This window comes from Gorilla gorilla, chromosome 15 (genome assembly GCF_029281585.2).
Source record: "Gorilla gorilla gorilla isolate KB3781 chromosome 15, NHGRI_mGorGor1-v2.1_pri, whole genome shotgun sequence".
NCBI classification, from domain to species: domain Eukaryota; kingdom Metazoa; phylum Chordata; class Mammalia; order Primates; family Hominidae; genus Gorilla; species Gorilla gorilla.
This window is the reverse complement of record NC_073239.2, coordinates 67,976,412-67,997,278: the sequence shown is the minus strand read 5'-3', so window position 1 is coordinate 67,997,278 and position 20,867 is coordinate 67,976,412. Positions and strand designations below refer to the sequence as shown.

General features: G+C 41.1%; 1 protein-coding gene across 5 annotated transcripts in view; it reads left to right on the top strand.

The window, feature by feature from the left end:
• The window catches only part of TRIM9 (tripartite motif containing 9), a 263,721-nt gene that overhangs the window by 198,435 nt on the left and 44,419 nt on the right, over positions 1 to 20,867 (top strand). For all 5 annotated transcript variants that reach the window (XM_055361500.2, XM_004055164.5, XM_019009943.4 and 2 more), the window contains exons 5-6: positions 15,171 to 15,266; positions 17,579 to 17,701. In XM_055361500.2, the coding sequence (XP_055217475.2) occupies positions 15,171 to 15,266; positions 17,579 to 17,701 (219 nt within the window). The remainder of the gene's footprint in view (positions 1 to 15,170; positions 15,267 to 17,578; positions 17,702 to 20,867) is intronic.

The window sequence follows — 20,867 nt, the reverse complement described above, 5'->3', positions numbered from 1 at the left end:
CACTTCTCAAAGTAGGCATAAATAAAATTATGTCATTGTGGGAGGGCGCACAGACCAGAGTAGGCAGTTACCATGGGACTAGATGTCGGGTGCTGCCGGGTACAGGCAACAGAAGAAAAGGTGACAACATAGCCAGAGGAGAAGGGCATGAGAGATGGTAGAGTCTTCAGCAAATGCAGTAACAGCCTCTGAGTGAGGGGCCCCAGCATTAAATATTAAAGAAAATTCAGTCAACTATTTCTGTTGGTCAATTATAAATGGCTTGAGGATTTTGTGAATATCTATTTAAATTCAGAGGTCCAACTGAAAATATAAGACCATCCGAGGAAATATTTACTTTTTCTTGCACAGTTGAGGTCTTAATAAAGAGACTTTATCTGCATATACTTTATCCTGTTATATATTTAAAAGTTTGGCTGGGTGCAATGGCTCACGCCTGTAATCCCAGCACTTTGGGAGGCCGAGGCGGGCGGATCAGGAGGTCAGGAGATCGAGACCATCCTGGCTAACACGGTGAAACCCCGTGTTTACTAAAAATACTCTAAACTAAAATTTAGAGTCTCTACTAAAAATACAAAAAAATTTAGCTGGGCGTGGTGGTGGGCGCCTGTAGTCCCAGCTACTCAGGAGGCTAAGGCAGGAGAATGGTGTGAACCCGGGAGGCAGAGCTTGCAGTGAGCTGAGATCGCGCCACTGCACTCTAGCCTGGGTGACAGAGAGACTCCGCCTCAAAAAAAAAAGTTTATTTAAAAATATAATTTATAATAAAATATACAAATCTGAGGTTTGCAGTTACATAAACTTAAAAAAAATTATTTGTGTAACCACCACTCAGATCAAGAGACAGGCCATTCCATACCTTAGAGAATCCCCTCATGACACTTGCCAGTCAACCTGCTGCCTCCTTCCATCGCCATCAAACTGTTCTTGAACTTCATTTAAATACAGCATGTACTATTTGGCTGTGTGGCTTCTTTTGCTCAACATAGTGTTTTTAAAAGCATTCACATTTTGCATGTATCATTAGCTTCCACTTTTTTGTTGCTCAGCAGTATTGAATCGCGTGAATACACACGGTTTATTTATGCATGTTACTGTTGGTAGACATCTGAGCTGTTTCCAGCTTGGGGCTATTATAAATAAAACTGTTATGAACATCGTATGCAAGTCTTTCGTGGACATATGCTATCACATAGAGTTGGGATATGTTTAACTTTATTAGGAAGAGCCAGTTTTCCCAATTGGTTTTACCATTTTAACTCTCTCACTAGCAACATGTGAGGGTCTAGATGTTCCATGTGCTGACCAGCACTCCAAATTGTCAGTCCACTACTGGGTAGTGGTCTCTCACTTGTGCCCCCCTTTGTTTTTAAAGAAGCTGTGCCAATCTTTGCATCGGTGTTGTAAAGGCCTGGTAAGGCCTTCTAAATTCAGATCTTGTGATTAACATTTCCCAGTCATTTCTAATGACCCCATGCCTTTGAGAAAACTGTAGCTTTTTCTAATATAAAGTAAAAGTTTAAATAAGCTGGTATTTCAGGGGAAGACATTAGCTGATGATAAGAACAGTTAAGCTGGAATGGACCACTTTAGTATCCAAAACATACATCACTTTAGGCTTCTGAACCGAACAATAGCCACTTGCTCTGAAGAAACCTAAAATCTCCTCCCTGTCCCTACTTTTAAGATGTTATTGAAACTTAGTAGTTGATTCCAGACTGACGGAGAAGCTTCACTCTTGGTGATTGGCAGGAGGGGCTGTTGAACCAGCTCCGTCTCACAGAATTCCTAGTTCATCAGGTGGTCAGATGCTTTACATACTTCACATGTGGATGAAAAGAACTGAATACCCCATTCTTGTTCCTTAATTCAACCTTGAAATGTGTTCACATTGTTGCAGTGGGCCAGATTCTGTTTATTCTTTGTGGTCATTTTGCCTTTCCTCTAAGGCTTTCCTCTCTCCAACTTAAAAGGAGACCAGGAGATGCATATTCTAAACAGGTTTACAAAATATCAGGTGAAGCAATCCGACCACCGCCAAAGGTGGTAAGCATCCAGCTCTTAACCAACTGCCTTCTCAGGTGTGTTAGGTTTCTATTGCTGCCATGAAACAGTACAAAAAACTTAGCAACTTAAAACAACATAGATTTTTTACCTTGCACTCCTGTAGGTCAGAAGTCCAACAAACAGGGCTGAGTTCCTTTCTGGATGCTCTAAAGGAGAATCCATTTCCTTCCTCCATTTTCAAAACCAGCAATGTGGCTTCTCTCTGATCCTTCTTCTGTCATCACATCTCCCTTGGACCACAGTCAGGAAAGTTCCTCTGCTTTTAAGGACTCATGTCATTAAATTGGGCCCACCTAGATAATCCAGGATAATCTCTCCATCTCAAGGTCTATAACTTTAATCACATCTGCAAAATCACCGGTTCTGGGGATTCGGGCCTGGACATTTTAGAGGACCATTATTTTGCCTATGGCATCAAGAAGCAGAATTCACATGCAGGAGATTGAACCCAGTCACCCTGATTCCATTGGCTGAACCTGACTCTCAGTGTTGCTGCTGCTGAGCCACAGGTGCTCCCTTGAAGTGAACATGTACTAATGCTGCTTAATGGTGTACATGTAACAAGAACGGCTTTTACCCTCCCAAGGCGTCCTGCAGGCTAAGGAATAGATGGTAACGCCGCTGGTTGTATTTATCTTCCAGTAAAGTTTAAAGGCAACTTGTGACTTTAATCTTAGATACAGGAGTTGCTTTCATGTTCTTGAAAAAAATTTTTTTAAAGAGCCAAAGAGTCTCTGTGTCTTTATTCCAGTATTAAGTTATAAATTTCATTATTAATTAATAATTTCCAAATGAAATTTGTAACTTAATACTGGAATAAAGACACCCTGAAATTATTGGATGTTCAGAACTTAACAACAGTCCACCAGAGCCATCCTGGATGTATGCACTTAAGTGCAAAAAAAGCCCCCTCTTTCTTTTCTGATCTGATCACCATTGTGGGTTAGCTTTTAAAGTGTATGAGAGGCTGAGAGGTTTTTTGTTTTTGTTTTTGTTTTTGTTTTTATCAGGGGTCTAGGTCATGCATGCAGGATAAGGAAAAGGGAAATAATTTTTCCTGTTTTTCCAAGTTCTATCTAAGAATAGTATTCCTAGTGGGAACCATGTTACACTTGGGTTTCCTAGCTAACCTACGCAATCATATTTAAAAGCAATACATTTGTATAAAGTGGCTCTCTGTATTAATAGCTAGATAATTTATACATTTAATTTCCTATTTGATCTTGGAGTTATTTAGGATGGCGCTTCTTAATTTCCAAGAGATAGTAACTAGTAAGTAAAGCATTTTGAGGAACGTAGTGAGGTGATGGGGAATCACAGTTATTTAATTTTGACTTAATCATGGACAAATCTTGGTTTACATGGGATGAAAGATAGTAAGGTAACAGTTTGCAAAATGGAGAAGCATAGCAAAATATCCAAATTAACTGGCAATTTGGAATTAAGCTATTAAAGGAAATATAAACCTATAAAAGGTAAAAAGAAAAAATGGTTTATTACAACTAGAAATATACACAATATGGATGGAATAAAGCCAACTATGTCAGTTAACACAATAAATGTAGATAGCCCAAATTTCCCTGTGATAAGGGGAAAAACTGTCAGATTAAGTTAAAAACAAATCTAGTTTTAAAATAAATGATGGGCAGTTATACCAGAGAGTGAGAGAGAGGATATACAGTCAGCCCTCTGTATGCATGGGTTCTGCGTAAATAGATTCAACCAACACTGGATCGAAAATACTTGAGAAAAAAATAATTGAGCCTGTACTGATCATGTCAAGACTTTTTTCCTTGTCATTATTCCATAAATAGTATAGTGTAACAATTATTTACATAGTACTTACATTGTATTAGGTATTATAAGTAATCTAGAGATGATTTAGGGTTGTCCAAGGGAGGGAATACTGGCATGGGCTCTTAGTTTCTGTTTCTGGTTAAGCTGGTAAAGCCCCTTTCCCCATTCCCCTTTTCCACTTATCACTAGAGACAGAAACTGAAATCCATGGCTTCAAGCTGCTAAAAGCCTAAAACAAAACAAAACGAACAATAACAAAATAAGGCGAGTCAGACAAGCTTGAAGTATATACAGTGGTGTGCTGACAAACCGGCTCTCAAAAAAAACAAAAACAAATTCTTATTTGTAGTGTTTGCCAATTTCTATGGTGTAAATACATAGTTGATTTTACACTACCAACATGACGTTGCTAACATGGAAGAGATGTTGGCTTTTTTGTGCTGTGGGCTGGCTCATCAACATGGCAGGTTTTCACTGCAATGAGATGGAAGAGCCACTTTTTGCCTCAGGGCATGGCAAAAAGAAACTGCTGCCTCACACAATATTCATCGTTTCTTGGGGGAAAATTGATTTGCCAAGTCTCTGTGGCTTTTACCTAGAGTGCTGGAGGCAATAGAATTCTTGCAAGCAATTGTGATTGAAGGCATGAAACTAATACAGTGGCAAAGATACAGGCTGTGAAGTCACTACCACTCTGCACAAGGCTCTGTCAGGGAGCATGCTTTTCTGTGGGTATTCTAAACCATTTTATGTGCGTTGTTAGGCAGTTACCAAGTATTTACAACTGAGGATCAAAAATATGCCTTCCTTGGGCTAAGCCTTTGTGTAAATATTGGATTTTACATTCCAGAGATGGACTACAGAATAGATCTCCTTTTTGCACATGCTACCCTCTCTTTTCGAAGAGCCCTAACCAGCAGTCTATGAGTCCTTTTTCCAGAAAGCTGTTTTCTCTACACATCTCTCTGGCTGCCTTCACGTCCACACTGGGCCACCATGTTCTTCCAGGTGGTATAGCGTTCTCCTTTGTCTGAAACTACCAGGGAACAGTTTTAAGATAAGCAAAACAGTTTTGAGATCCAATTATTTTCAGTTCTTTAGATAGAAAATTTCAGTTCTACAAATAGTGTTTTTTCACTAAATAATTTAAAACATGGTATTAGAAATGTATGTATTAAAGTGAAAAATCAGATAAATATTTTTCATATAAAAATTATTTGACTGCACTCTTTCAGAGACTCAAATATTAGTGCTAAGAAAGGATAGACTTCTTATTCACCCCTCAAGTTTCCATTTAGATCTATACAGTCAATAAGGCTTTTTTATTCAAGAAATGACTTTTTATTCTTTATTTCAAAAGCAGAACATTCTCATTTCAGAAAAATCAGAAAATCAAAAGAACTTTAAGAAGAAGAAAAAAAGCCCTGAATTTCACCAGAAATACACTACGAATAGCCTTGATAATTAACCCTTAATGTGTATCCTTTGAAACATCTTATACATTTATATGGAGATAATGCATGTCTCTATATGTCAACAAAATTTGTCATGTCATATATCTATTGCTATCTTGAAATCTGTTCTTTTCACTTAATGTGTTATAAATATTTTCCCATATGACTAAATATGTTACTACCCCCTTTCAATTGCTACATAATACTCAGATTACACTTACTATGTGCCAGGGTGGCCTGCCAGGCTTTATACATATACAACCCAGCAAGATGGGTACTATTATTATTCAGAATTTTTATAGGTGATAGAATAGGACAAGAAAAATTAAGGAAAGGAAAGTTAAGTGGTCCAAAGTCACAAATCTGTTAAGAAACACAGCGGAGATTCAGAACTAGGTAGTTTGGGGCCAGAATCCATGCTATTAACTGCTAAACTGTAGTGTAAGTCACTGTATAGGTCTCTATAATTTATTTAATTAATCTCCTATTTTAGAATAGTTTGTTTCCATCTTGTTGCAAAGAGCTGAAATGAAATTCATGTAGCAAAGGTTTGAACACATTCTTGATTATTCCTGTTTCCCGAGGTGAAACTGCGTTAAACTTTCAAATTTAGAGAATTTAAAAAATCATACTCCCAAAATGCCCTTCTGAGTGGTCAATCCAATGCACACTCCTGCTGAAGGTGATGAGTGTACTTCTTTCCTGTATGTCACTCTAAATATTTTCATTTGTATTTTGTTTTTGTAATCTGATAAGCAAAGAATGGAATCTCATTTTTTAAAATTTACCTCTTAAAATTATCAGTATGTGGAGGAGAAGGGACCCTTTTTCAAAAACTTCTTATTGCTCTTTTCCTAGTTAAGGCCTAAATTCTCATTGGGTTTATTTGTGAAGCACTTAGAAGTGGTCCTGGCACATAGAGTGCTATCTAAGTGTGTGTTAAACAAATGTGGTTTTTTCTCACTGTTGATGACTGTTTGTAATCAAGGTGGGCTTTACCACCAAGAAAGCCTTAGAAGCCAAAAACTGGAAAACAATTCGGAAAATTCAGGTGGCCTGTTGAAGAGGAAGTGAAAAGTCATGGATTACCAGTTTGAAAAGTCATGGATTACCAGTTTGAAAAGTCATGGATTACCAGTTTGAAAAGTCATGGATTACCAGTTTTAATAGATTATGGTCAGAGCATCTAGTTCACAGAATCTCTATTCTTTAGCATTTATACTTATTTTGTGGACAGATACATGTATATGATAGCTTTTGGTAAACATTCAATGGGTATATTCTCTTCTATGTATAATATAAAGAGAATATGCATAATATAAACCTTTGGAATACATTCATATAAATACAACTGAACTTGTTAATTGGATTATTCAGACAACCTGTATTCTTGCTTATTATTTATCTGCCTGATCTATAATATTCTAAAATAAATAGATGATTTCTACAAATAAAAATTTGTTTTGGTTTCTGTTTTTTGAGAGCTGGTTTATCAGCACACCACTGATTCTTGTGACAAAGAGGAAGAGCAAAAGAGCTAGCAGAAAATCACAGTGCCTTTTTAGGCTAAAAAGCAAGCCGTATGGCCAAGGATGACAAGGGGGTAGGGACACATGCTCCATCTGCAGGAGGCACTGCAAGTCATGTGACAAAATGGGACCAGAGCAAATTGTTCTGAACAATACTACAGTCTACCCCACTGTTTGAATAATTGTAATTGACCAAACCCTCAGTCAAGACGTGGTATGACAAAAGTGTTTTCGTGATTTATGTATGTATATTTTAACTTTATTCTTACTATAAAAACATCATTGGGCTAGGCACAGTGGCTCAAGCCTGTAATCCCAGCACTTTGGGAGGCCGAGGCAGGTAGATCACAAGGTCAGGAGTTCAAGACCAGCCTGACCAATATGGTGAAACCCCGTCTCTACTAAAAATACAAAATTTAGCCAGGTGTGGTGGTGCACACCTGTAGTCCCAGCTACTCAGGAGGAGGCTGAGGCAGGAGAATTGCTTGAACCCGGGAGGTGGAGGTTGCAGTGAGCTGAGATCGTACCACTGCACTCCAGCCTGGGCGACAGAGCGAGACACCATCTCAAATAAATAAATAAGTAAATAAATAAAAATAACATTGGTTGAGTATCTCTTATCCAGAATGATTAGGACCAGTAGTGTTTCAGATTTTGAGTTTTGCAGATTCTGGTATATTTACCTTATACTTACCAGTGGAGGATCACTAATCCAAAAATCTGAAATCTGAAGTGCTCCAAAATTCAAAACTTTCTGAGTGCTGACAAGACGCTCAAAGGAAAGGTTCATTGAAATGTTTCAGATTTTGGATTTTCAGAACAGGGATATTCAACCTGTACTACTTATTGAATTTTAACAATATGCTAGGCATTGCGTATAACTTTATATACATGATTTCATGTAATCCTCATGGTATTCCTAGGATGTAGGTTCTTATTATCCCCATGTTGCAGATGAGGAAACTGAAGCTTAGTATTTTAGACTGGGTTCCCTGGACACAGACTCTGAGAGATAGTTAGTTGTTGTGTGCTCTTGGTAGATCCACCTGGAAGTGAGGAAGCCAGGGTTGAACTGAGGCTGAAGCTAACCTGCAATGGCCTCAACCAATCCTACTACAAGTTCTAGATCTGGGATGGTTCTTCAGGGTTGTCCAAAATTGAAGCAAGGGGGCCCCAGCCATTCACTTGCCATGGGACATCCCCAGAAGGGGACATAGCTTTCAGTAAGGCAGTTAGTTCCCTGTGGCCAAGAGCAATTCCTAGGGTAATCTATCAACAGCTGATATTCCCTGCAGCTGGGAGAAGGATGCATAGTCTTTGAGAGAATATTCTGGGTAGAGCACCACAGTATTCACTACAGTTAGGTAATAGGTCCATGATCGCACAACTAGTGAAATGCCACCACTGAAACTCAAGTCCGTCTGACTTTGAAGTCTATCCTGTTAACTCCAATGCCATGTTGGTCCCCATTGCTCTGTCTGGCCCAATTCCTACTATCTGATGGAATAATGGCATGTCTGATACATTTTTTGTGGTTCAAAGAATGAAACAGCATGTTTAGACTTAAATTATTATTTAAAAAGAGGTAAATGTCACTATGCATTAGCTTTTGGTGTGAATATTTGTGTGGTGGGGCATGCAAGTCTAACAACAAAGAATGGGAAAGGGGATTCTATGTAACAGTGTGTTGGAATAAAAGCACAGAGCCCTCCTCCTTTCTGCCCTCCACATGGCTCATAGAGTCAGGTTCACAATAAAAATGGTGAGATTTGTTTAGTATATGAGAGATGTGCTGGCTTAGGTGGAGGAATTTGCGTCCTTGGTGATGTGCTCCCTCACTTATCCTTCAAGGTAACCTTGGCCTGCTGAAGGGTCAGCTCATTGCCCAGAGATTGCCCTGCTCTCCCTGGGTCAGCAGCAGGGCTAGCAACTGTCACTAACTAGCTGGACACTAGTTAAACTGGTAAGGAAAGATTTTAATGCGTAAAAAGGACAGATTTTAATCAGTATACAATTGCAACAGGGAAAAGAGTACATCATGAACTGAACTCAGCTTCGATTTGTACAGAGGTGACTGGGCACTTTACAAGGGGAATGAGGGAATAGGAAAGGGGTTGAGCAGGGGCTCAGAGTTAGAGAAGTGAAAAAATTCCAAAAATCAGGAAGGAGAAAATCAGTCTGTATGAAATCCATCTGGGTTTGCTAACTTGTGCTTGTTGAAGTTAGACCCCTACCTTCTCACAGAGACTGGCAGATAGAGTCCCTTTCTTCAGGTGTTCAATAGAACAACATCAAATTCTTTTGGCAGCCTTGAATTTTCTCAGACAGGTACCTTAAGGGAGGCTGGGGTCATCTTAGGAATTCAGCCTTGAGTTGTTAGAAACTGTGTGTTTCTTCAAGTCTTTATAGGCCAAGGTTGAGGCCTAGGTAAGAAGAGGGCTCAGAGGACCCTGGCTATAACTTGGTCAAGGATAGGATCAATCTTTCTTTCTTTCTTTTCTTTTCTTTCTTCTTTTTTTTTGGAAAGAGTTTCATTCTTGTTGCCCAGGCTGGAGTGCAATGGTGCAATCTCAGCTCACTGCAACCTCCGCCTCTCAGGTTCAAGAGATTTTCATGCCTAAGCCTACTGAATAGCTGGAGTTACAGGCACCCGCCACCATGCCTGGCTAACTTTTTGTATTTTTAGTAGAGACAACGTTTCACCATGTTGGCCAAGCTGATCTTGAACTCCTGGCCTCAAGTGATCCGCCCGCCTTGGCCTCCCGAAGTGCTGGGATTACAAGCATGAGCCACCATGCCCGGCCTCGAATCTTTCTTATAACCAATTAACAATAAGCAGCAGTTTAATGGAGCAAATCCCTACCCATAAGATTCCTCTGATACCAGCCTTGCTCAAAGCCAAGAGCCTCCCCCAAAGCCAAGAGCCTCCCCATACTCCACTGATGACATATCTCACATACAATCACATACATACACATACACATTCTTACATACTTACACACTCTTAAACTCACATTCTTATCCACATACACATAGACTTTCACACACTCACAGGCACATGCACACTTATACACACACACACCATATGCACACTCATACACACACACACATCCTTTGTCCCTATACTGTGTGCTTCCATTCCCAGGCCCAGCTACTCTTTTGCAAATCATAGCCTGTTCACTGCGCCAGCCCTTTGCTGGGCTTAGAGATAAATTGGCATCTGCAGACCAGCTGGTCTTGGAGGATTCCTGTCCATCTGACTATAGTGAACTGGGGTTGGGGTATATCCAGGATCTTCCAGCACCAGAGAAACCAGAAAAGGGATCCATTCTTGCAGGCACTAAAGGTGCAAGCAGGAGGAATAGAAACGTTTCCTAGAAGGGGAATCAGGACCCTTGGACAGCTCAGCTTGATGGTTCCCCAAGTACCAGTCACTCTGTGAGGTCTCCTTCCTTTACTTAATTCCCACTTCACCCAATCTCTGCCCAAGATCTTAGGCCAGTAGTTGACAAAGTTGTCAGTGGACCTGAATCCAAAGCTTCTTCCCTCCTCCATGAGACTCCTCTCTTAGGGGACTTTTTCAAAATCACCAGAAAACTTCATGCAGGAAAAAAGTTGAATGTTTCGTAGGTTAACTAGTCATGCTGTAATTTACATACTATCTGGCTGCTAAGCATAATCAGACCACCTCATAATCAATCATAGTCATCCTCTCACCTTCTCTGGTTGTACATGCTCTCACCGTGGATTAAACAATTAAACAATTGTTTTGGCCTGTGAGGGTGAGAGAGTTCTCTTTTTTTGGGAGGCTGGAGCAAAGAGCATGAGTTTGCCGTCAGATGAGGGTTTGTGTTCCAGCTGTTCCGTATGTGAGTGGTGAAACCTTCACTCAGGGGTATCCTCTCGGCACCTCTGCAAAATGGCAGGGAGGTGATTGGGATTGCATTGAAAGCACCCATCAGAGTTCCTGGCTCATAAGAAATGACCAATGTATTACAATTATTAGAATTTCTTGCTTACAATTATTAGAATTTCTTGCTTACACTTTTTGATTGTACTATGTCAGCAATGTACTGAGTAACCGGCAATGAGTAATTGCTGAGCAATGTGACCCAGAGATCAATATTTCATCAGAAAAACTGTTATTCTCCTTGGCAGCCTTCCCTCAAAGTCCCATTGCATCAATGATCACTTTTTTCCTGAGTGTTGTGTTTACCTTTGTACCTGGGAAGGAGCGAGAGTGGGCTTTGGCTCCTGGGCCCAGTGGTGTTGCGGTGCCTGAATGGCATGCACTGTGATACAGCACCAGAAGGTGCCCCACGCCCGGGGAGGCAGCTGGGTCGTTTTCTGAGCCATCAAGCTGCCAGTGCTTGTTTGCCGCCTCATCTGTTTTGTACCAACTCTTCGAGTGACCCTTTTGACCCATCCTGTGCCTGTAACTTCAGATCCGAGACAGCCAGAAAGCTTCTTTTCATTTGTCCCAGTTTATCTCTATCCAATATTTGTGGTGAATTGAGGGGAAAAGGCCACGTGAAGAATGTTTACAGTGGGAAATGGAAAGAAGATACTGTCTTCTGCCTGGGCACGCTCAGCAGCTTGGGCAAGTGAGGCATTGAGCGGGATGGATTGTATTGCATTACCCATTTGCTGAGCGTGAGAAGTAGGTCCTGAAACGTCCTCCACAGTCACTCCCAGGGTAAGTGCCTGATCTCTCCCTCCTGGGGAGGCAAGGGGAGCCAGGGTCAGGGTGGAAGCTGAGAACGAAAGCCACGCAAGGAGGGAAGGAGGAGGCAGAGTTCTTTGTTTCTCTCCTCCAGGCTTGAACAACTTGTCATCTTTCTGGGAGACCTCGGTGATTCTCAGCATGCTCCCAGCCAAGAACAACTTGACTGGAGATCAGGGCTTCAGCTGCATCATTTTTCTCCTCTCATTCACCTTCAGATCGTGACACCTTTTCAGTAACCTAGAAAACAAATATCCAAGAAATCTGAATGTCACTGCTTAGGCATTATAAACAGCTTTAGAACGTACCTTTCTCCCTTAAATGGCTGCTTGTACCGCCAAAGATGCCGTGATGAAAACACATACTACATATTTGCATCTTCATTGTTCTGGTCATAAATTTCCAGCACTGCTCTGTGGTCCTGAATACAGAACATCTTTGTTAGCACAGAGTAGGAATTTAAATGCATCTGGGAAACAAAATCAGTCAATAACAATGTTCTTCTACATCAGATGGAGCTTATAAATGTGATCAAAATACCATCCTATAAAAACAATGTGCATATAAATCCTTACAATAAGAGCACTTTCTAGTGATAGTTTTCCAGGATTTTTCATTGTCTCCTCAATTTCTACAAGTGGACAAAGCTTAAGAGAATGATTTCTAGATCTTTATCTTATAATGCAATTTTTTATCAAATACCAGAACAATCATCAGCCAGGTAGAAGGCATTCTTGGGACGGACCATAAACACAAAGAGGAAATTGGAAATAAATTGATTTTTGCAGTTCACTTACTGCTTTGTCATATAAAATCCTGGGACTAGATGGGGCCAAAACTCTTTGTCTACTACTAGGAATGATTGTATTTCTAAGTATACAGCAGCAACTGGTCAAAAAATCTGTGGGTATCAAGTCTGTCTTATACAGACACAATTAATTGCAAGGTTGGAATACAAGACACCAGGCAGCTTCACTTCTGTGTAACCAAATCAATTTTGCTTCTGTACTGAAACATCTAAATGTGGTTACTAAACATAGGTTATAATAAAAAGAGGAAGAAAACTATGGTAGTCCAGCAAACTTTTACTCATTCAGGAAAAAAAAAAAAAAAGATGAGTTCTAAAGTAACAATGAAAAAAAATTTCTTCTTTAAAATATGCCTCTCATATTATTGCCTGCTCTTCCAAATGAGACCGTTTTTCCCTCCTTTATCCCTTGGGCTCCTGGAAATATTAATAGTTATTGAGGAGAAACTTTTACTCCAAATAATGTTGTAGCTGAGACCCAATCATAAAGAATTTTGCAACTGTAGGCTCACTTTGAGCTTTATCTTACTCAGTTGTGTTGGTCTTGCCTCTTGGAGCCTGAATACATAGAGCAAAGTACAGGTGATCGAAAATGTTCTCCAACAGACCCTGTTCCAGGAATCTGTCCTGTGAATCCCTCCAGTCAGCAGGTGTTTGTGTGAGCAAGAATGAAGAAAACAAATAAGAGTTAACAGCTGGTTGGGCATGGTGGCTCACACCTGTAATCCCAGCACTTTGGGAGGTCGAGGTGGGCGGATCACCTGAGGTCAGGAGTTTGAGACCAGGCTGGCCAACATGGAGAAACCCCATCTCTACTAAAAATACAAAAGTTCACTCGGTGTGGTGGTACACGGCTGTAATCCCAGCTATTCGGGAGGCTGAGGCAGGAGAATCGCTTGAACCTGGGAGGCAGAGATTGCAGTGAGCCAAGATCACACCATTGCACTTCAGCCTGGGTGAGAGAGTGAGACTCTGTCTCAAAAAAAAAAAAAAAAAAAAAAAAAAAAAGTTAACAGCCAGCATTTATTAAGCACGCATCATGCACTGTGCACCAGTAGGGTAAAAGGGTTCTGGGCTTTAGATATAGTATCTTATGCAATGCCCACAAAACCCAAGAATAGTATTCTTCCTCTGATTTTATGGATGAGGTAAAACAATGTATAAAGGGTTGAACAGCCAGTAACTGGCGGCATTTCTGAATTCAGAATTGTCCCCTTAACTAGCAGGAGCTTTCACATTCATTAATGCATTCAATCCTCACAATAACCCAACTACAAAGTATTACTATTCTTCCCACCTTTTCCACTGGAGTAATTCAGACAAAGGTAACTTTCTCAAGGTCACACTTATAGGGGATAGAGCGAGAATCTGCACCCTTTCAAAGTCTGTATTCTTTCTACCATCCCACATTGCCTCAACCAAGCATTTGGTGTGCATATTTTTAGAGAGTCAGTGCCCAACTTTGTATTTAAAAGACAAATATAAGAGAAAAGCATTCACAGCACCAAGAGATATAATTTTAAGGTTCTGTCCTTTTACAGAAAGGAAAGGGTAGATGAATCATTGTGTTGGCAAGGAGAATAGGCTTTAATTTGAAAAGAAGACAGTGCAGGAAAGGGAGTCTGTCTCTGTACCTGAGGTACGGAAGGGTATACCCAGACTGCTAGGAGGGGAAGGAATTTGTATCAAGTACAGTGATACTTGATATAAATTCCTGCTAGCAATAGAAGACTCCAGAACAGTGACTTAAATAGGAGTTAATTTTTATCACATAACAAGAAAGCTAGTGGTGAAGGTTTCAGGTGTTGGCTCAGCTGCTCAAAGATGCCATCAGAACCTAGCTCCTTCCCCTCCCATCCCTCCACCCATACCCTATTGGCCTTCTCCTCATGTGAGCCAGAAGACATCACATCCATCCTAAAGTCAGGAACCACAGTGGAGAGACTGCATCAATCACAGTGGTTCCGTATCAGCAGAAAAGCAAAAGCTTTCTCAGACCCCTCCAGTCCCCAGCAGACTTCCACTTAGGGCTCGTCCGTCAGGATTGTGTACCATGGCCTCCCCAGCGGACGAAGAGGCTGGAAGAGCGAGTACCTACCTGGACACCTTGCCAACCCAGCAGAACTGCCTCCTCATATGGATGGGGTGGTGTGGGAAGAAAGAAAGAGAGTAAGCCTTGGTGTCGGAGGCTAGTGGGGAGAGGACACAAATGTGCTAGGGCAGCAGGGCTGTACTTGGGAGAAGGAAGAGGACACGGATGAGGCAGGAGTGGAATGTCATCCTGCCCATTGAATTTGTGATTATATTTAAGTGGCCCCAGAGGATCACACCAGTACCTACCCCTTCCTTCATCCTGTTCTTTATTCTTTCTGCCCTAATCCCAGACCAATAGCCCTTTGTGCTAAGTAACGTTGATAAGAATTAGATCATCTGACTCACTATTTTGTTTTGCTTTTTTAGTCCTTAGCAAATATGTATTCAATAAATGATTGTTTAATTAATCAATGAAGGAGGAGATGAAGAAATTCTAGGTTGATATCAGCTGGTGAGGGCCTTTGACTGCTGTGGTCAGAAGTGTTCACTGCTTCCAAGGAGAAACTACTCAGGAGCACAGGGAGTTTCGACACCAGAATCTACCTGTACAAATGCCAGCAAAAAGGTCCAACCTCAGACAAGAGGAATCTGAGGAGGTTGATGACTCTTCAGTTTTGAGTCTCGCTGAAAACACCTGTGTGGCCTTGTTGGTGTATCCTGTGATTACAGCTCCATGGCTTCCTTCTTTGTCTTTGCAGAGCCAGCTCTCCCAGGCGCTGAACGGACTGTCAGACAGGGCCAAAGAAGCCAAGGAGTTTCTGGTACAGCTCCGCAACATGGTCCAGCAGATCCAGGTATGGGTGTTACCTGGGACGCAAGGAAACCCGCCGGTTAATATGTAACTGTGTGGCGGGAGAGTTTCCTTCTCCTCTTTTATTTTTATGTGTTGTGGGAAAATTCCTATTTTGTTGTTGTTGTTGTTCTTTACATACAAACACACATAGAGATCAACTTCAAACATACCCCTTCTTGAGGTAGTTACTTTTTGCCAACAAGCCGGAAACACAGCCTGATTTTCCAACTGGTTCCTGTCTTCCACACTGAGGTCCTAATTCTCTACTACTGAATATTCAGAAAGAGGCCTATTTTTTTGTAAACTCAGGGTCCTTATTGTTGACTTTGTAAAGCCTTGTAGGTTTCCAAAACACCTTGTAATAATTGTATCATTTAGTGGTAACAGGCCACAGTTTTCTCTTCTTTTCTTCCTTCATTTCCTTCCTGCCTTCCTTTTTTTCTTTTTCATTCCTCCCTTGTTCCTTCTTCCTCTTTTTTCTTCCTCCCTTTCTGCCTTTCTTTCTTCTTTTCTTCCTCCCTGACCCACAATAATGCTTCTCCTCTGCTTAGACATTTAAATATTTTTCAACCATGATGCCCTGGCAACTATAATTTCAGATTGCTTTATCTAGACACAATGACCAGCAATTCAACCAGCATTTAAGAGCTCATAAATTCTCCACTATAGCTGAAGGAGAAAAACCATAAACTGTATAAGACAGTAAAATAATGACCCTCTGTACTGTTTAGCATTCTTATGTTTTGAGGTTTGCCTCACAGAAATAACCTTAGTTCTGGCCTCCAGTAAATTGACTAAGTTCATATTTAACCATGTTAAGGCAGAAATGGATTTTTAAATGTAAGCCACCCTTTCAAAGAATTACACACTGATTTCTTTGCCTTTTTTTGGCACACATGCCCATGTTAAACTTTTGATTCCCTAACAGCCTAGCAGTTTTGTATACTTCCTTCTGTTTTCCAAAGCAATAGAGTTTATCAATCAGTTCTTTCTTTACTCTGCTGGCATAAAATGTGCAGCCCCAGGCTTGCCTCTGCCCGGGCCTCTTCATCAGAGCAAAGCTTTCTTTCTGCTCTAAATCAGTGACAGAGCTTACAAGGAGAAGGTTTCCCCTCACCCCACCCTCCAATATTACCCTGCATGTGGCATAGAGAGCTCTTAAATGATGTTTTCCAAAGGCCTTCTCTGAGAGTTCAAAAGCAATTGCCGTGAAAGCCAAAATTTAGCATTGCTCAAGCAATTACTAATGCATTCCTTATACGAAGACCTTGCATTTGAAAACAATTACTAAATGCCTACCAGTTGATTATTATATAAAAAGACACAGTTCTTTATGACTTTGGTAATAAATTAAAATTTGTGCCTTAAATAAATTTAAATTGTGCCTTTCTTGCCAGCCCCAAAAGTTTACAGTTTACTCAACTGGGTGGTGTTTTTTAAGTACTACTAACGTATATGTGAGTATTTAGCTTTCCTTTACTGTAAATTACTTTTTTCAGATTATGAGTTAAGAATCAAAATTGCATATATTACTCATTGAAAGGCTTATCCTTAATAACTGCATATAACTCATTGAAAGAATTGCTTAAAATAAATGTCTATGGCATGTACAGATTTAAATCAAATAAAAAGGTTATATCCAGCATTTAATTTAAACATCATAGGGAAGCTATAATTCATTTAGTATGAAGTTGCCTTTCCCCTGCAAGGTGTTGGGTCATATCTGATTTTTATGGCAGGGTGATTCCTGTTACACACATTGATTGTTTTTATCTGCCTACTATTTGCTTTCCTTAATGAAAGGGGCAAGTACTTTTACCCATTATTCTCGTATCTTATAAACTTCTGTTCTCATTGGATTATTGTTAATATTGAAGACAGTGCCATCCTTTTTCTTCTTTATTCCTTTGAATTTAATGATTTCTCATGCCTCAGCAATGCCCCACTCCCTCCTCATTGCCTTTTTGAATGCCAGCTTCCACCATACATAGCTGAACATATGTGGCCCTCAAAAACATTCATAAACAACTCTATGAACTAAAGCTTTGTTTTGCTTAATAGAATTCAAATTGTGGAGATGATTTCCTTTTGATAAATTTAAGTGATAAATATTTATCCCTTTTAATCTAAATTTAAAGCAAAACATGACCACTGTAGAATAAAGTTTATCCAGTTATTTTTTTAAAATTACCAAATGTGCATTGTGGACAGAGTTCCTTTTCATTCCCTTCAGCAGGATAGGGGAGCTCTGTTTTCTCTGGCAGCCTGAGGCACCCAGCAGCTTGCAGTTGAGAAATGTGCTCTGTTATACAGGAGAACAGTGTGGAGTTTGAAGCCTGTCTGGTGGCCCAATGTGATGCCCTCATCGATGCCCTCAACAGAAGAAAAGCCCAGCTCCTGGCCCGCGTCAACAAGGAGCATGAGCACAAGCTGAAGGTGAGTGCTGCATCATGGGAAGAGCAGAAAGCCAACAAGCCAGGCTCCTGAGGGGCATGATGGACAGGCTGGGAGAATTCCTTCCCATGGACAGGAGGAGAGGATGCCCACAGCCTTGGGTAGCCAGTGGTCTGGCCAGAAAGGAACAGACACCTCCCTTCACTCACTACCTACTCCTTCATTTACCCAAATAATGTTTGTTGGGTGACTTTTCTCGGCCAGGAACTGCAATGGACACAGGAATAATAAAGAAATCAAAATTCTTGCCTTCATGGGACTTATATTCTATCAAGAGGGATAAATAATAAGCAAGATAAGTGTCTTCCTCCATTTTATGTTGATATAGCAGAATCCCACAGACTGGGTGATTATAAATAATAGAATTATATTTAGCTCGTGGTTCTGAAGACTGGGAAGTCCAAAAGCATGGTGTTGGCTTCTGGTGGGGCCTTCATGCTGCATCATCCCATGGCAGAAGGCAGAAGGACAGGCGAGCATGGGAAATGGGAAGATAAGGGCCAAACTTCAACCTTTTATTGGGAGCCCACTCCCATGACAATTAACCCACTCCCAAGATAATAGCATTCATCCATTCATGAAGGCAGGGGTCTCATGTCCTAATCACTCCTTAAAGGCTCCACCTCTTAATACTTTTATAATGGCAATTACATTTCAACATGGGTTTTGGAAGAGATATTCAAACCATAGCAATAAGTAAGTAAAATATGGAGTATATTAGTAAAAAGTGCTAAGAAAAATTCTAAAAGTAGGAAAAGAGGATGGTGAGTACTGGGGATAGGGGTGGAAATTTTGGATAGGGTGGCCATACACAGGCAAAAAATGTGTTTTTGAATTGAAAAATAGAATCTGTACTTTCTAGAAAATGAGCATGATTTGTCTTAACTTCTCAAGTGAACTTTACAGTTGGAAGCTGTAAAGAATTTTGTCATGACATGGTGGAATCAACTGGCTATTAGAATGGGACCCTATTGGCAGGACTGGTCCTCCAGGAGACATCTAATATTCCATCTATCACCCCATTGGTGCAGGGCAACAAGATGTGAGAGGAAGGATGAATGGATGGGAAGAGCAAACCAGAAGGGGTCCAGCAGTAGACAATCAGCTGAGGCCCACACATGTGGCCAGCAGGCTTCAGAGTGGCTACTGGTGGGTGGTGGGTATGTGGTGTGCAGTGTTGATATGGTATTAGGATGAAGGAAGAAATGAGGTCTGATCTTATGCTCATAGTGCTGGCAGGGGAGCAGGAGGAGGGAGGGACATGAAGGTGGTTCAGAAGGAGTCCTGCCCTTATGGAGTTTACAGTTCAATGGAAGAGATAAGCTATACCCACAGCTGACTCCAACATAGGTACAGAGTGGGCTTCCAGGAGAGAGGTGCCCAGTGTCATAGAAGTTGTGACAGGGCAAAATTACTTGCAGTTAAAATGGTCACAGAGTACCTCAAGAGCTGGCACCTGAGCAGTCCAAATTGTAGGAAGTGTGTGTTAATGACCACTTACATTCCTACCTGCAGGAATCGGCAAAGCTGTCAGGGAAGAAGTGGGTGATTAGCACATGTGCACTGTGGTCTTGTTCCATCTGGTTAGGCCTGAGGACCAAGGGATGTTTTCTGTATCCAGCACCTGGCCTAACATTGCTAAAAAACTGTCACTATAGCCCTTCAATCTGAGCACCCTTCAGAAACCCAAAACTTTTATTGTTATAGCAGTCCTCAAAATATCATTCAAATCACATAGAACTGTATAAAATAAAACCACAAATGTCTTTGGGAAATGAAACTGAACAGTTTTCCCCGCTAAATAGTGGAACAACTATTTAAGTACCTAGCCATAACATTTTAACTTTCTTCTTAATGGAAATATCTTTTTTGAAACATTGCGAACACTTCCTGGCACTTTTTAACAGAATATGGTGAACAGTTTGCAACAGTCACATGGTGATGGTAGGGCAACTCCAGCCTTTCTATATGGGAGAGACATAAAGGCAGCAATCTGGAGGGGGAATTTTTTGATGATTGAGAATGCATCATTTATCCCTATCAAAGAATGGCAGAAGGCATGAGAAGCCCCGTTGCCCTCCTGCTTAGTGTTGCCTCTGCAGAACAGGACTGTGTGAAAATCAGTTAAGGACTGTGCTGTGGCTGCAGATGTCATTGCCCAGGAATGGCTTTCACGCATCGCTGGGATGCCACATCGCGTGACTATGTCCTCTTCCCTCCTCTGATGGTCCATCTGTACTGGCTAGGCTGCCCCAGCAGGGAATGCGGATGCATTTGGGGGCTGCTGAGCAGAGGCAGCTGCCTGCCCTCATTCCACCCTGCCCAGGCTGGAGTTTCCTGCCCAGACCTCAAAGGACTGCAGAAACCAGAGACAGGTGGCTGGCTGTCCCCCACAGCAGCAAAGCTGTTCTGTCTTCTATCTCGAGTGATTTGTTTTTCTGCTGTTTTCAGCTGATTATATCTGTCATTGCTTCCAAAAACAGCCACCAGTGCCACTCACACTGTCATGACCACTGATACAGGCCTCCACGGCTCGCTTGCTCTCCTCTCCCCCTGCCTTTTCCCTTTCTTGTCACTCTTGTTGCTACTCAGATTTGTGAGAAAAGACTGGCCTTTTATAGACATCACTTGCCAAGCACAATACTTCTTTCTATCTTTGTTGGCTAACCCATCACTCACTGTCCTGCAGGGATAATCTTATGTTCTTCCGCTTCCCTTTGACTGAGTTCTCTGAGGGCCTGCTTTTTGCTGACAAAGAGAGGAGTTGTGTGTGTATTTTTTGGGCAACTCTCTCTCCTTGAGCAATCCAAAAAACTAGGAATGCTGGAAAGTGAGTGTGTACTTACACAGTCTTTATAATCTACTCATGTCCCTCTCTGAAAGCACTGATTGCTTGAACAGATTTAATAGTTCTGGTTCTGAGGCAAGATGGAACTGAGTGGTAAAGAGCCCAGGTTCTGTGTCACAGAGGCTGGGGTGAGAGGACACACTTTCTCACTTACTAGGTTTCTCATCTTGAGCAAGTCTGTGGCTCAAAAGTTTATTTCATCTGTGTGTAAAATAAGGCTGGAAGTGGTACCTCATAGGGCATTGCAAAGCACTTAGTATAATCTTTAATGTATATTAACTGTTATTGTTGTGATTGAGA